At 35.8% G+C, this 14043-nt stretch overlaps 1 protein-coding gene across 1 annotated transcript; it reads right to left on the minus strand.

Moving 5' to 3' along the window:
- Positions 1–9290: 9290 nt before the first annotated feature.
- Positions 9291–10834, minus strand: LOC113310055 (actin-depolymerizing factor 4-like). The gene is made up of 3 exons (XM_026558610.1): positions 10678–10834; positions 9875–10146; positions 9291–9779 (listed from the first exon to the last, which is right to left on the minus strand). The coding sequence occupies exons 1-3, from the start codon at positions 10678–10680 to the stop codon at positions 9629–9631; spliced, it is 426 nt and encodes a 141-aa protein (XP_026414395.1). The 5' UTR covers positions 10681–10834; the 3' UTR covers positions 9291–9628.
- Between the last annotated feature and the right edge of the window lie 3209 nt (positions 10835–14043).

Raw genomic sequence — 14043 nt, forward strand, 5'->3', positions numbered from 1 at the left:
TCTGAAGCAAATGGATATATTCGCTACAAGGCGAGGTTGGTTGTGAAAGGTTTCCAGCAAAAACCTGGTGTTGATTACAACGAAATATTTTCTCCAGTTGTGAAGATGACTACTATTCGAGTAGTGTTAAGTCTAGTGGCTTCTGAAGATCTCTACCTTGAACAGTTGGATGTAAAAACAACTTTTCTTCATGGTGACCTAGATGAAGAAATTTACATGAAGCATCCATAAGGATTCATAGTAAAAGGCAAGGAAGAGATGGTGTCCAAGCTAAAGAAGAGTTTGTATGGTTTAAAACAAGCCCCGAGACAGTGGTACAAGAAGTTTGATAACTTCATGCATAGAAGTGGTTATTCACGGTGTAATGCAGATCATTGTTGTTACTTCAAAAGGTATGCTTCTGACTACATCATATTATTGTTGTATGTGGATGATATGTTGGTTTCCGGAACATCTTTACAAGAAGTTGAGAATTTGAAGAAACAATTAGCAAGTGAGTTTGCTATGAAATATCTTGGTGAAGCAAAGCAGATTCTTGGTATGAGAATCATAAGGGAAAAAGCTAAGGGAACTCTTTTGCTTAGTCAGGCTGAATATATTGAACGAGTGTTGAAAAGGTTCAATATGGAGAATGCAAAACCAGTTAGTTCTCCACTTGGAAGTCAAATTCGTCTTTTAGGTATGCAGTGTGCGAAAACAGATGAAGAAAAGGAGTACATGACTAATGTACCATATTCTTCAGCTATTGGGAGTCTAATGTATGTTATGGTGTGCACGAGACCGGATATTGCACATGTAGTGGGAGTAGTGAGTAGATATGCAAGCAACCCGGGAAAACAACATTGGGAAGCTGTGAAGTGGATTCTCAGATATTTGAGAGGTAACACAAACGTACCATTGTGTTATGGAAAATGTGGTTCTATCTTGAGGGGTTATGTGGATACAGACTTCGCAGGTGATGTAGATAAAAGGCGAAGTACGACCGGTTATGTTTATATTATGGGGTCAGCTTCCGTGAGTTGGAACTCACGTTTACAGAAGTTGGTTACATTGTCTACTACGGAAGTGGAGTACGTAGCAGTAACAGAAGCGAGAAAGGAGATGATTTAGTTACGAGGTTTGTTAGATGAGTTGGGAAAGGAACAAAAGTATAGTGTTCTGTACAGTAACAGTCTAAGTGTTATACATTTATCCAAGAACTCATTTTATCATGTTAGGACGAAGCATATAGATACCCATTCTCATTTCATTCGGGATCTCTTAGAAGAAGGAGAGTTGAAGCTCGAGAAGATTCTTGGTTCGAAGAATCCGGCGGATATGTTTACCAAGGGAGTTATATCAGACAAGCTAAATCTCTGCAAGGATTAAGTTGGTCTCTCAGAATGAGGATCTGGGAAGGGAGCCTCACTAACAAGAAAGTTGTTTTAGCACCGTCAAATCCAAAGTTGAAGAAAATGAGAATTGAAGTCAATAAATGAGTCTTCAAAGTGGAAGATTGTTAGTTAATTGAAGACTAATTATTTCCTAAGTTAGCCGTGACTGTTTTAGGAAAGGGGTTTCCTAAAACGTCTAGGATTCTTGGTGGACAAGTTTGTAACCTATATAAATAGGTAATTAGGCCTTGTAGACTTGTATTGTGTAGAAAACGATTAAGAGATCGGTGAGAGATTTGTTGTACAGCTTTTAGGGATAAAGCTAGGGTTTCGTTGTGATAGCATATTGGTGAGGAAAAAGAGACAAGGTTATCGTCTCGGGTAATTGTTGCGGTGTAACCAAGGGTTTGCTGGTATTCACACGACGTTGTAATCGTTTTTCTTCATAGTGGATTTGAGTTGATGCGGCTCAAAGTGGACGTAGACAATATATACAAGTTGTATGTATTGGTTGAACCACTATAAATCTTGTGCCTTGTGAGTTGATTATCTTTCTCGTATTATTATAGTTGTCTGTGCTTCTTTTACTTATTATTCATCATAATATCTCAAAATCCGTTATTTCGCGGTTGCCAGTGATTCCCTAAGAAAATCCTGACACTTCTAGCTAGATTAAAGATTTTGAATTGGCTTGTTCAGCATGAAGCCTAAATTGAGTACTTATTACCATTTATTTTTATTTTTTTTGATCGGTAAAGAAAAGATGATCTCCTTGTCTAATACCCTTCTTAGAAGTAAATAAACCTATAGCTGGGCCATCCACATAACATATTACCCATTTTCTCCATTTATCACCAAAACAAATAAGATCAAGAATTTCATCTATAAAGTCCCGATTGACATGATTAAAAGCTTTTTCAAAGTCAAACTTCACCAAAATATTTGTTTTACCACTCTTTTTTCTAGAATCAATCAACTCATTTGCTACTAAACACCATCCATAATTTGTCTCCTTTTGATGAAAGTTTTTTGATGAGAGGAAATAAAATCTGGAAATGCAACTATAAATCTGTGTGCCAAAACTTTTGATACTCCCTCCGTCCCACTCCTAAGTGACCTATTTGATTTTAGATTTTGTCCCAATGATAAGTGACATATATCATTAAACAATGAGATATTCCGGAATTATCCTTTTAGTTAATTATAAAGAATATACGAAATATGCATAATTTGATAGGCATGTTTATATTCGTTACGTAGGTGTTTTAAAATGCTTTTCAATGGTATGAAGTTTGCGAACATCCGTGGAGTATTTTGAGAGGTAAACCATTTCTAAATTTCGATAGTTATTGTTCATAAGGGTATAATTATAAAAAATGCTTAAAAGTAATATTTTCCTTGCTTGCCTTAAAAATTGTGCAAATTTCAAATAGGTCACTTAGGAGTGGGACGGAGGGAGTATTATTCTGCAAACTCCATGCACCAAACTGATAGGTCTTAGATCTTTTATTTCCTCAAGTGAATCTTTTTCTGGAATCAAATCAATGAAAGAGTTTTTGAGTCTCCAATCCAAGAAATTATTCCCCTGCAACTCCTTGAAAACCGCCATGATATCATTCTTTAGAAAATCCCAACAAAGAACATAAAAGCTTATTGAAAACTCATCTAGACCTGGTGTTTTTAATTTTCCAAGCTTCTTCGTAGCCGCCGGACATTCCTCTTCTATTACATCATTTTCTAGCCCAATACTCATATCATCTGTAATTTTGTTAAAGTGCATGAAATCCATAGAAACAGTTCTTGGTTCTTGATGCATAAAAATATTTTGAAAAACTTCAACAATACCTTCCTTGATTTCTTTATCATCCATTGTCAATTCTACCGTGACTTTAATAGCACCTATGAAGCTTCTCCTTCTTTTATGTCTGAAGTTGATCTATGAAAATATTTACTATTAGCATATTGGTTTTGCATATGGCGAACTTGCTCTTGCTCTCCAACTTTCCGCCTTCAAAACAGATAAGTTGCAAAATTATTTTCTTTCTTGAAGTCTTTTATCCGATTGTTCCCTTGACAAGCCATTTATTGAGATTCTCCTCGACATCTAAAGAAACAAATATATCTTCCAATTCCTCCATCCTTCTATCTAAGTCTCCAAATTCCTTCTTGCTCCATTTCCCTAAAATTGGTTTCAACATCTGAAGCTTCTTGCAAATAAAAAAACTAGCACTACCTGCCACATCAAAAAAAGACCAAGTAATACTAACAAAAGAAATGAAATCAGGATGAGAAAACAAATAAGACTCACATCTAAATGGACCTGGACCGGTCTTCACACCTTGGTAGATGAGAGCAACAGGGTTATTACTATTTTTGATACCATGACGTTGTTTCGGTTCCATGCACATGACACTGTATACAGAAGTAGTCATAACCTTCAATCAATATGATGTATATATGGCAAACATTTAGAATCTAGTGTTCTAGGATTTATAAACATATGATTCAGATAAATTCATGCACTGCATCAAAAAAGAAAAAAAAAATCATGCACAGTGCGGAATCGGTAGGAAACTAGGAATGAGTAACAGAGCCAAAAAAGTCCAAGCCTTAATTAAACAAGCCCATGAAAGTAAAGTGAGTAACAATAGGAACGATTTTTTGGGACCATGGTTTTTCTTGAGGGATCATGATTTTATTTTGGGTAAAGACGTTAGAAGTAAATCTAGGTCACCCCTTATCTAGATATTTATATTAATACCTAAATTACCCTCCTGATTAATTTTGGGTGATGATTAGATAGTGTTAATAATAGTTAGTGTAATGATTAGTGAGATGATTAAGTTAAAGATAATTAGTGAGATTAAAAAACCAGATGAGTTTTTTTTTTTAAAGAAGTAGAATTATTGAGAGAGTAAAGTTAGAGAAGATGAAGAAGGAAAACATGAAAACGATGGATTTTACCAACCACAACCGGAGGAAGGGTATTTGGGTACCCAGGTATGCTTCAAATTTAGATAATGTTGGTTGAATTGCTCCAAACGTTTAAAAAAATGAAATTTTTTATGTAAATTTGGGCCAGTTCGGTTAACCATATGTCAACAACATGTAACCTAACACATCTGAAAGTGTAGTTCGGTTACCATATGTCAAGAACATGTAACCGAACACACCTGAAAGTGTAGTTCGGTTACGTTTTCCAAACACGCAGGTTACCGAACTCGCTCGTTAATGGAGGTTTTGGTCGTACAGTGCAATGTTCGGTTACCTAGGATAAAATGGTAGGTAACTGAACTTTGAACTTAACAATTTATTTGAGTACATCTTGTGTGTTCGGTTAGTTCGCAAACTTCAACGCAACCAAGTTCTCAACCGAACTTCAGGTTAAAAGTAACCTAGTGTTAGAAGTTCGGTTGGTTCGCAAACTTCAACATATTTTGCGAATCAACCGAACTGGGTTATAGGTAGAGTTCGGTTACAAAGAAAACTTAATAATTTTGCGAACGAACCGAACTTATGGACTTGTATTTTTCTAATACAAGGAGTTCGGTTAAAAGTATTTTTTTGTGAATCAACCGAACTTTGAGTTCGGTTAAGAAAAAAATAATTTGTGATAACCGAACTTTTTTCTGAAAAAAAAACTCCATTAAACTTCTCTGCAACTTCCATTTTCAACTCATTTTGATGATTAGTTCTCATCTATTCAACCAAAAACGAATGACAAGTAATGGGTTTGTGAGAATACCTTTGTTAATGTTTTAAATTAAGCTATATATATAGTGGTGGTGGTGGAAATCGGAGGTGGTGGTGGTAATCGGTGGTTGTTGGTGGTGATAATTGGAGGTGGTGGTGGTGGTAATCGGCGGTGGTGGGCGGTGGTGGTAATCAGTGGTTGGTGGTGGTGGTAATCGGCGGTGGTGGGTGGTGGTGGTGGTGGTAATCGGTGGTTGGTGGTGGTGGTAATCAGTGGTTGGCGGTGGTGGTGGTAATCAGCGGTGGTGGGAGGTGGTGGTGAGAGGAGGTGGTGGTTATATATATAGAGAGAGAGAGGTGGTTATTGTGTTGGTCTTAAATTAAATTAGGTTAAAGGTAGGTTAGTCATTTCAATGTTTTAGGACACCCCTTATAACTATAAGGAAGGTGGCCTAATAAGACCATGGTCCCAAAAAAACCATGGTCCCTAAAAAAATCATTCAACAATAGAGCTCCAAACCTGTTCGTCATGCCACCACATAGTAACAGTTTTTACGTGTGCGGGATGGCATGAAATCATGTATATTTCATTATAAGACATGGTGTGGGTGATCCAGGAATTCATTTAACATGTCATTAGAATTTGATTTTCTTGTCTTTTTTTCCTATATATTTGAGCGATTGTAGTCGTAGACTTCGGTATGTTTCAAATAACTAAACACTAGCTAACTAAGCTGTTGGTGGAAATTGATCAGATTAGCATACAATGGTAGAATGATGTCTGCCATTCATCAAAGCGAAATTGTTTTCTGTGTATTAGGTTTAATGACTATTTGATTAAGAATCTCGGATGTTGGTGGAAACTGGGTAGAATAAAATGCTCCCCCGCCATAATATTTTTACTTTAATGGTTTGTCGTGTTAAGAGATTAATCTTGATAATATGATGTGGATTATTTGGCATGGAAAAAATTTAAGAAGATTTTAGAGGAATACCAATTGATAAGGATTTACGTATCAAGATTTGGCACCAGTAGTCCAGTAATTCACTCTGCATCATATAAACATACTATTCGATTGTATCTAGCTACACATTCTACAAATTCACTCTGTAATTTTATTTCAACTTTTTGTAGTAACTTATTTATTTTATTTAGTGCATATGAATAGAATATAAACTAAAAATTATTTGTCCCAAGCATTAAGGGCAGTGCCAATACTTTTTTTTTTTTTTTTGCAAGGGCAGTGCCAATATTAAAGAGAGAATTTTTTTGAAAGAAGGAGATGGTACATATATGTGTTTGCACACATACAGTAAACCGCGAGTTCCTAAAAATTAAAACTACAACGGTCTGGCAATTCGCAAGATTCTCTGTGTACTGTGTTCACCACATTTAATTGATGGTAAATGGTGGGTGGTACTACTGGGAATGCAACAACTGCACAACGAAAGTGGTTGGAAAGGGAGGATGACCAGTGGCGTACCAGTTGTGAAGCGAAGATTTAGGAACCCATTTCCAGGTGATATTGTAGCTCATTATGTATGGATCCGCTAATAAAAGAAAAACTACACTTATTTGTTTACGAGTACGTAACCTATCCTGAGCCCGTTTGACATAGGTTCATGCTACGGAGCTCTGTAAAAACAACCAGTTTAAGAAAATGACTCTAGAAAAATGATCATAAAAGGAGGGAATCACAAAAAACATTGTCGACCACTTGGACTGGACCTAATGTGGAATTCAGAGGATTGAGTTTTCATTATCATCGTCTTCTTGGGCAATAGGGAAATGTATGTTGGAAATTTTGGGTTAAACAAGAGGATGAAAACAGAAACAGAAAATGGTGTACCCCTGACTTCAAGGTTCTTTCGATTCTTTTATTAGACAATAATTCGATCTTTCCCAATAAATTTGGCGAGTACAAACGGTCTCTCGAATTATGCGTTCAGGATTCAATGAAGCCCTAACACCGTAATCGAATTTAAGGATTGTACTTCCTTGACCCGACCAAGAATCACACTATATAAGGTTCTGATGATGCTTTTTAGAAAAGAAGAAAGCAGATTGTTTTTGATGTGTTGGAATGGGAGAACATCTTCTCTACTTACAGTGATATTCATGCCTGTTGGTAGTGTCGTTTCATCACCAACAGACGCTTCCAAAAGCCATTAATGGTGGCTTATGAGAAGAGACGCGTATGTTCAATTTTGAATGAAAACTTCTAGGTCGATCACCGTATGACTCTGCGTAGTGGCAAACCTTGAAAATATCCAACAATGTAGTTATAGTCCAGTTATCCTTATCTTTCGATAAGTTTTTGGTTCTTTAACCTTTGGCGCTGTCACTTCTGTGAGATGGAGTCTCTTATTGTAACTTCTTTTATTCATATATTCATTGTATTGATCAGGAAAAAAAATCTGTAGCCAGCGGCCATAGATACCGTTATTTTTGCTGTGTGCATATAATATTCTACTATCCTTAATTTTATATTTTGTCGAGTATTGTCCGTTGAAAAGAATTCGAAGCACGATACGTATTTGTGTATACCCCAATGTGTATATGTTATGGAAATGAACAACAGTTTAAATAATGATCTTCAAGAAAAAATTCAGATACTACTGTGATGTCAGCAGCGAGAGAGGCCCAAATAAGTTCAAGCCCATGAAGGTTAAGTGAAGGGTAACAAAACCTGCGACCTGTTTGCCACATGCCGTTCGTGTAACTGATCAGATTAGGGTGTTATAGGTTGTTGTAGTTGCAGATTGCTGAAAGAATAGATTTTTATGTGTTGCGTATTCTTCAAACACAGACCATAATGTTGCCCCATTTGGAGCTAGCATGAGTCAGCAGACGAATACATCATAGACAAGAAGCAGAAACGACTAACATGGCACAACAGAAATTTTGATAAAAATGCATCAAGCAAGTGCAGTCTCATCTATCCCTGGCTAATCTACGTAACCTCAATCCAAAATTCAACATTCTGAGCTTTATAAGACTAGATTTTAGATTTCGCTTGAAAAATACTTCCGCACTGTACTGATTGGTCTTAAAACAGAGCCTGAAGAACCAGTGTATAACCACATACTACACTGAAATATACTGGCGCTTTCATTCAACAAGAATAACTACCTACCTAGACTACATACTAAATCACTCAGAAGACGTACACATTTTGAGACCTAAGAGCTTAAGCTTACTGCAGACTAGTATTTCTATTCCCCATGTATTCGATTGCACAACATAGTTTTTTGAAGCATACTTCCATACTAGTTATCTCTCAGAAGTACCTAAAATCATAGCCTGAACCAGTAAATAACCACGTCTTCATACATTAACTAGCCCCCAAAAATCATTCAACTTTCGCCAAGAATAACAAGTGAGACAAGGCATACTATCTATAAATACACATCTGTAACATTCAAGCATACCCCAGATCTTCAATTTAGAGACCTAAATGCTCAACCTATTGCAGTCAATTTCTAATATGCCAAGAATGAAAGACAGGGAAACAACAGCTAACTCCACATTTGCCAGGGCACCTCAACACATTTTCAAAAGCATCTCAACCAACTTTGAGACACTAACCAAACGACGACCCCAAAGAGTGATCAAGACAAGACTATGAATCAAGCTTACATGTTGTTGGAGTGGACCACAAGTGTGCTGTACTAAATTGCCTAAAAATAACATGTCATCCCTTCTGTCTTGAATTGGACCACAAGTTTACTAACCTCAAAAAAGAAAAAATGAACATTTGAAGACAGCCATCAAATGAACAAAGATAGAAACAATCACTACTGACATAGATGCTTCTGAAGATATCAACAGGAATAAAACTAGCTACAATCGGACACATGAAACCCAACAAGTCCCAAGTAGCCTACATGGAAAACTTGACACTAATGTGCAGTAGTACAACTAATTGCACTTGGTCAGTTCCAAACTTCCAACCTCTTTCAATATAAAAAGGACCTTGCTCAAAAGAAAAGCTTCTCTAGACACATAAATGTATAAAGACGCCAAATGCAGAAAGTCGAGGCATATTTGCCCTCTTACTGCGACCAAGAAAAATTACAAGAAAGATAACCTGTAACTAATTCAACGATCAGGTAGCCAAAATATGAACAACAACGAGAATACAAGATGATGAAATTTTTTAATTGAATAGAGTAACAAGTCACCTAGATATCATTCAGAAATGTGTAAGAGATTGCCTACACTGTAATAACCGAAACAGATTGAGATATAAAAGATGTCAAACATCTCCAAATTCAGAAAGTGAAGAGGAAGAACAAACCAAGGGTGTCATTTACCCGCACAAACTGTTACATATTAGCTTGTAGATCAGACTACAAGAGATAAGGTACTTGTCACAAATAACAAATAACAGAGAAATAGTCGGTCCTATATTGAGATATGATTCTATGGTAAACAAGCCAACACATCATATCTAAGCCAAATCAACCGTCCCATAGAATATAGACATTTCATTTTAAGTAAAAGCAACTGCATTGGAGGGCAAAACTCCAATGCACAGGGTTCAGAAATCATCATATTATTAAACAGCTCGGCTTCTAATGACATCAAGATCCATCTCAGTAGGATCAGTTGCTTGCAACTCTACCTGAATTCCGTCAAGCTCTCTCTTGAACCTCTCCTTTGAACTCGCGTAAATCATCTTGGTCCTCACCCTTGCGGTATCAGGAGACCTTCAAAACACGGTACACAAGACAAAGGTTATTCACAGTTCTAACCCTGATCCGAATTCCTATCAGACAACAAAAAACACAGTTGCAAAAGTTACCAATGGATGAAGAAAATCTTGCTCTTTTGGCAATTTTCTGCAGTCACGAAATCAAAATCATAGATAGCATATCGGCACTCATCGGCAGGAAGGTTGGAAGTGAAATCTTCGTAGCTTTCAGCTGGCTCACCAAGTTTCTCCACAATAATTTGCTTTTGCTTATCCTTCTCTTCAATTTTGTAGACAACAAAACGGAAAGTCCTTTTGGCCTTCAATTCCAAAAACCTTTGTTTGCAATCATCGTGCACAGCAATCCCCGACGCTGCATTAGCCTAATACAAAAAAATTCAATCACAATTCAAAATCAATACCAATCCACTATACGCATATACCAAAATCAATACCAATCCAACAATTGCATGGTAAAACACAGAACCAAAACCTAATTCATCCAACTCACCCAATATCTACAAGATGCGATGACCAAAATAACACAAGAAAAAACCCTAAATTAGTTATAGCCGTAATTTCCACAGTAGTATACTACGAAATAACGGACATCTAGATCTGTAATCAATAATCAGTGACCTAAAACATGTCCAATTTCTCATAATAATAACAAAACAATAATCCAAACAAAATAAAATTTGTAATAGATTAATCAAACCCTAGAAAAACCTAATTTAATCAACAAAAGATCCAGAAAAATTCAACTAGATCGTGTCTAAGATTGTCTTAGATAGATTAATCGACTAAAAAAGACTTGAGCAAATAAAATTATAAATTATAAAAAAAAAAATCCAGGAAAAATTCCAAACGAAATCAGACTAAAAATAGATGGCGAAGATAAAAAAAAGACTCACCATTTCTTGAGGAGATGATCGAGGATGGAGGAAATTTAGGGCAAAAAGAGATGGAGATAATTTTAGAGAGAGAGAAAATCTAGAGAATAAAAATCAGAAGTTGGTTCCGGAATGGGAATTGGGGGCTGTGGGGAAAATGAGTAGTATTATTGACAGAGTCCGGGTTTGATTTATATGCTGGTGGGTCTCTTTTGAGGTTGGAACACGGTAATGTACGTCTGTCCAATTACAATGTCACACGTTATGCGTACATCCTATTCCTATGAATCGGTTCATGTTCTTTCTTTTCTTTTTTTTTCTTTTTTTTTTCCTTTTCTTTTCTAAGCCAACTTCAATCTTTTTAAGAGATCAAGAGATTTGGTCATCTAACCTTAACATATGCCTTACCTACAGTAATCTTATTTTGTTTGGGTCTGACTCGCCATCTGAATATGAGTCGATATCCGATTTAGAGTTGGACAGAGTTGTTAAAGTATTTGTTTTTCTCAAGATATTGATGCCTAACTCGAAGTTTGATTCAGCTCATCCGTATAACTAAAAGCTTTTTGAGTTAGATATCATATTGTCCCTAATTCGCTGGGTACACAAACAAAAAGTTAGATCTATACATAATAAATTAAATTCAGATAAATCGGGTCCATAAAAGTCAGCTGAGTCGACTCCAATGTTTTTAAAAGATCAACAGATTTGCTCATCTGACCTTAACATATGCCTCGCCTAGTAGCTCCATTTTGTTAGGGTCTGACTTGCTATCGGAATCTGATTCAACATGTAATTTGGAGTCGGACCGAGTTGTCAAAATATTTGTTTTTTAGATTTTTGCTATCGGTAATGTGTCTACTCGAAATTTGATTCAGCCCGTCCATTTAACTCTGATTTTTTTTGGTTACATCTTGTTTGTTTTTTCCTGACTTATCTGAGTCGTCTGAATCTGACTTGTCTGGATCTGACTGATATAATCTGATTCATTTGGATCATACTTAAATTGTATTTTGAGTCTGATTCACTCATCTGAATCAAAAATATGTGAGTCGGAAGCTTGGTCCTATTAGCGAGGATTTTTTTCCTTGATTCAAATGGGTACGAGTTAGGGGTTAGGTCTGAGTCAGATCTGACTTAATATTAAAACAAGCAGTCTGACATCTTACTCGAGCCGTGTCAGATTCGGATGCCAAAAACACACCAACACTTGATTCGCTGGGTACATATGTAAAAAGTCATATTTAGATATAATAAATCAGGTCCATAAAAGTCCACTTAGTCGGAAGAAAAAATATATTCCCTCCATCCATAATTAGATGACCTACTTGGTTTTAAGTTTTGTCCCATAAATAGATGACCTATTTTTGTTAATATAAGAAATATGTATAATTTGATAGTTATGTTTATATTCGTTATGTAGGAATTTTAAAATGCTTTTCAATAGTATAAAATTTACGAAAAACCGTGATATAGTTTAAGATATAAATCATTCCTAAGCTTTACTAACATTTTTGTCTTAAAAGTTATGCAAACTACAACTACGTTATCTAATTAGGGACGGAGATAGTATAAGTTAGCTGACAGTCCGAGACATCGGTTAGAAATATGAGTCAAGCAATTTGATATCTGTTTAGGACAAGACTAGACTCCGGATCGTTTTTAGAATCTAATCCCGTAACAAAGAAAAGGTAATCGAATTAGTTAAATATGATTTTTTTTCCCCTTCTTTTGATAGGTAAAGAGTTTTTACGAGACTTCAGAACTCTACGAACGAAACTCAATTTACTTATTTTAAATATATATATGTATATACTTATTTTATACTTATTTAAGATATAAGAGTTGAATTCCTTGCTTGACCAACTAAGCGGACCTCTATTAATTAATTTTACAAAATATATTTATAGTTGGCTTATAAACTGACTGGGTTTCAATTTGCTTACGGATGTACACTCGATCGATAAAAGTATTTTTAATTTAATATTTCCTTCGTCTCTAAAAGATAATCAGGTTTGTGTGTAAATTATACTTCCTCCATCTCTAAAAGCATTCATACTAAAAACAGCATTTCTAAACAAAGATAGACAGGTTTGTGTGTAAAATTTACACATAAATCTACTTATCTTTTAAAGACGGAGGGAGTATAAGATTTGGCACACCCTTATGTACCTGGCTTTTCCGGATCGATAAGGTGTGACCCAGATATCTCAATAAAAATCAACTCCAAATTCCTCCCCAACTAGTAAATTTTACATGACCGTTAATAGGGGTATCAATCTACTTGGGGGTGTACCATTCCAAAGATAAAAAATGTTTTGTCTTATTCAGAATTAGGTACACCCCTAAGTATTCGGGCACACCCCATTAGCAACCTCCAAATTTTAGCCAGAAGGATTGAAGTGTTAGCCAAAAGTAGGGAAACCGTCGAGCTAAAAACTCATCATGCCAAATGCCTATCAGCCGGTTCCATTGAGATTTGAGAGCCACATTGCATCTCAAAAGTTGCAACTGCACATATAAATCAAAAGGTTATTGATTATCACATGACTCATTAAGATCTCGAAAGAATAACCTCACGGTTGACAGGTGAATCAATGAATTATTTATCCATCACGTTATCTCAAGATATTCTCAGTCTACTGTACATCTTATGATCATCTGATGTAGATTTGTACAGCAATTACTGCCCGTTGGATTGAATTCCGGACGGCCCTAAATCATAAAGATCTGGAGATAAAGACGGGCCCCACGGATGATCAGATATATCTGATTCCGTCATTTTCACAATTCTTCCTAAAGCTCTGTTTGTTTGAACCACCAATTTTCAGTAGGGCCGGAAGGAAGACAATCGCCTCAAGAACTCAATCACAACCAATTGGTTTAGAGCAGTGGATTGATGGTGAATACATTGCCTAACCAGCTATTCGATTGACTTTGCATTCAAAAAACAGGGTTCGGATTCTTACTTATTTTAGTGCAAAAATAAAAGATGTATTTCTATTCACTTCTCATTGTCAATTTTGATTTTGGGTTTTAAACATCCTAACGGTACAATCATGCATATATGAATTATGATAACCTGATAGAACTTTTGAAAAGGAAAAACATCATAAATCAAGGGAGATATACATTAGTTAACTAACTATCATGATGAGATTATTTTTAAACTTTAAAACACATGTGGCAAACATCCAATTTGGTGTACTAGTGGTTCCTCTTTGATAGGCCATACAGAATAAAACTAGTGAATATGAGCTTGAAAAAGTGTAGGAAATTTGTGTGATTGTGATGGCTTTAGGCTGTGCTTCAAATCCACGCTACTTTTTGGAATTTCTTTTTCTTTTTTATTTTTTTTAAGTAAGATTCATAAGTTATCGTACACTT

This window comes from Papaver somniferum, chromosome 9 (assembly GCF_003573695.1).
Source record: "Papaver somniferum cultivar HN1 chromosome 9, ASM357369v1, whole genome shotgun sequence".
In the NCBI taxonomy this organism is placed as follows: domain Eukaryota; kingdom Viridiplantae; phylum Streptophyta; class Magnoliopsida; order Ranunculales; family Papaveraceae; genus Papaver; species Papaver somniferum.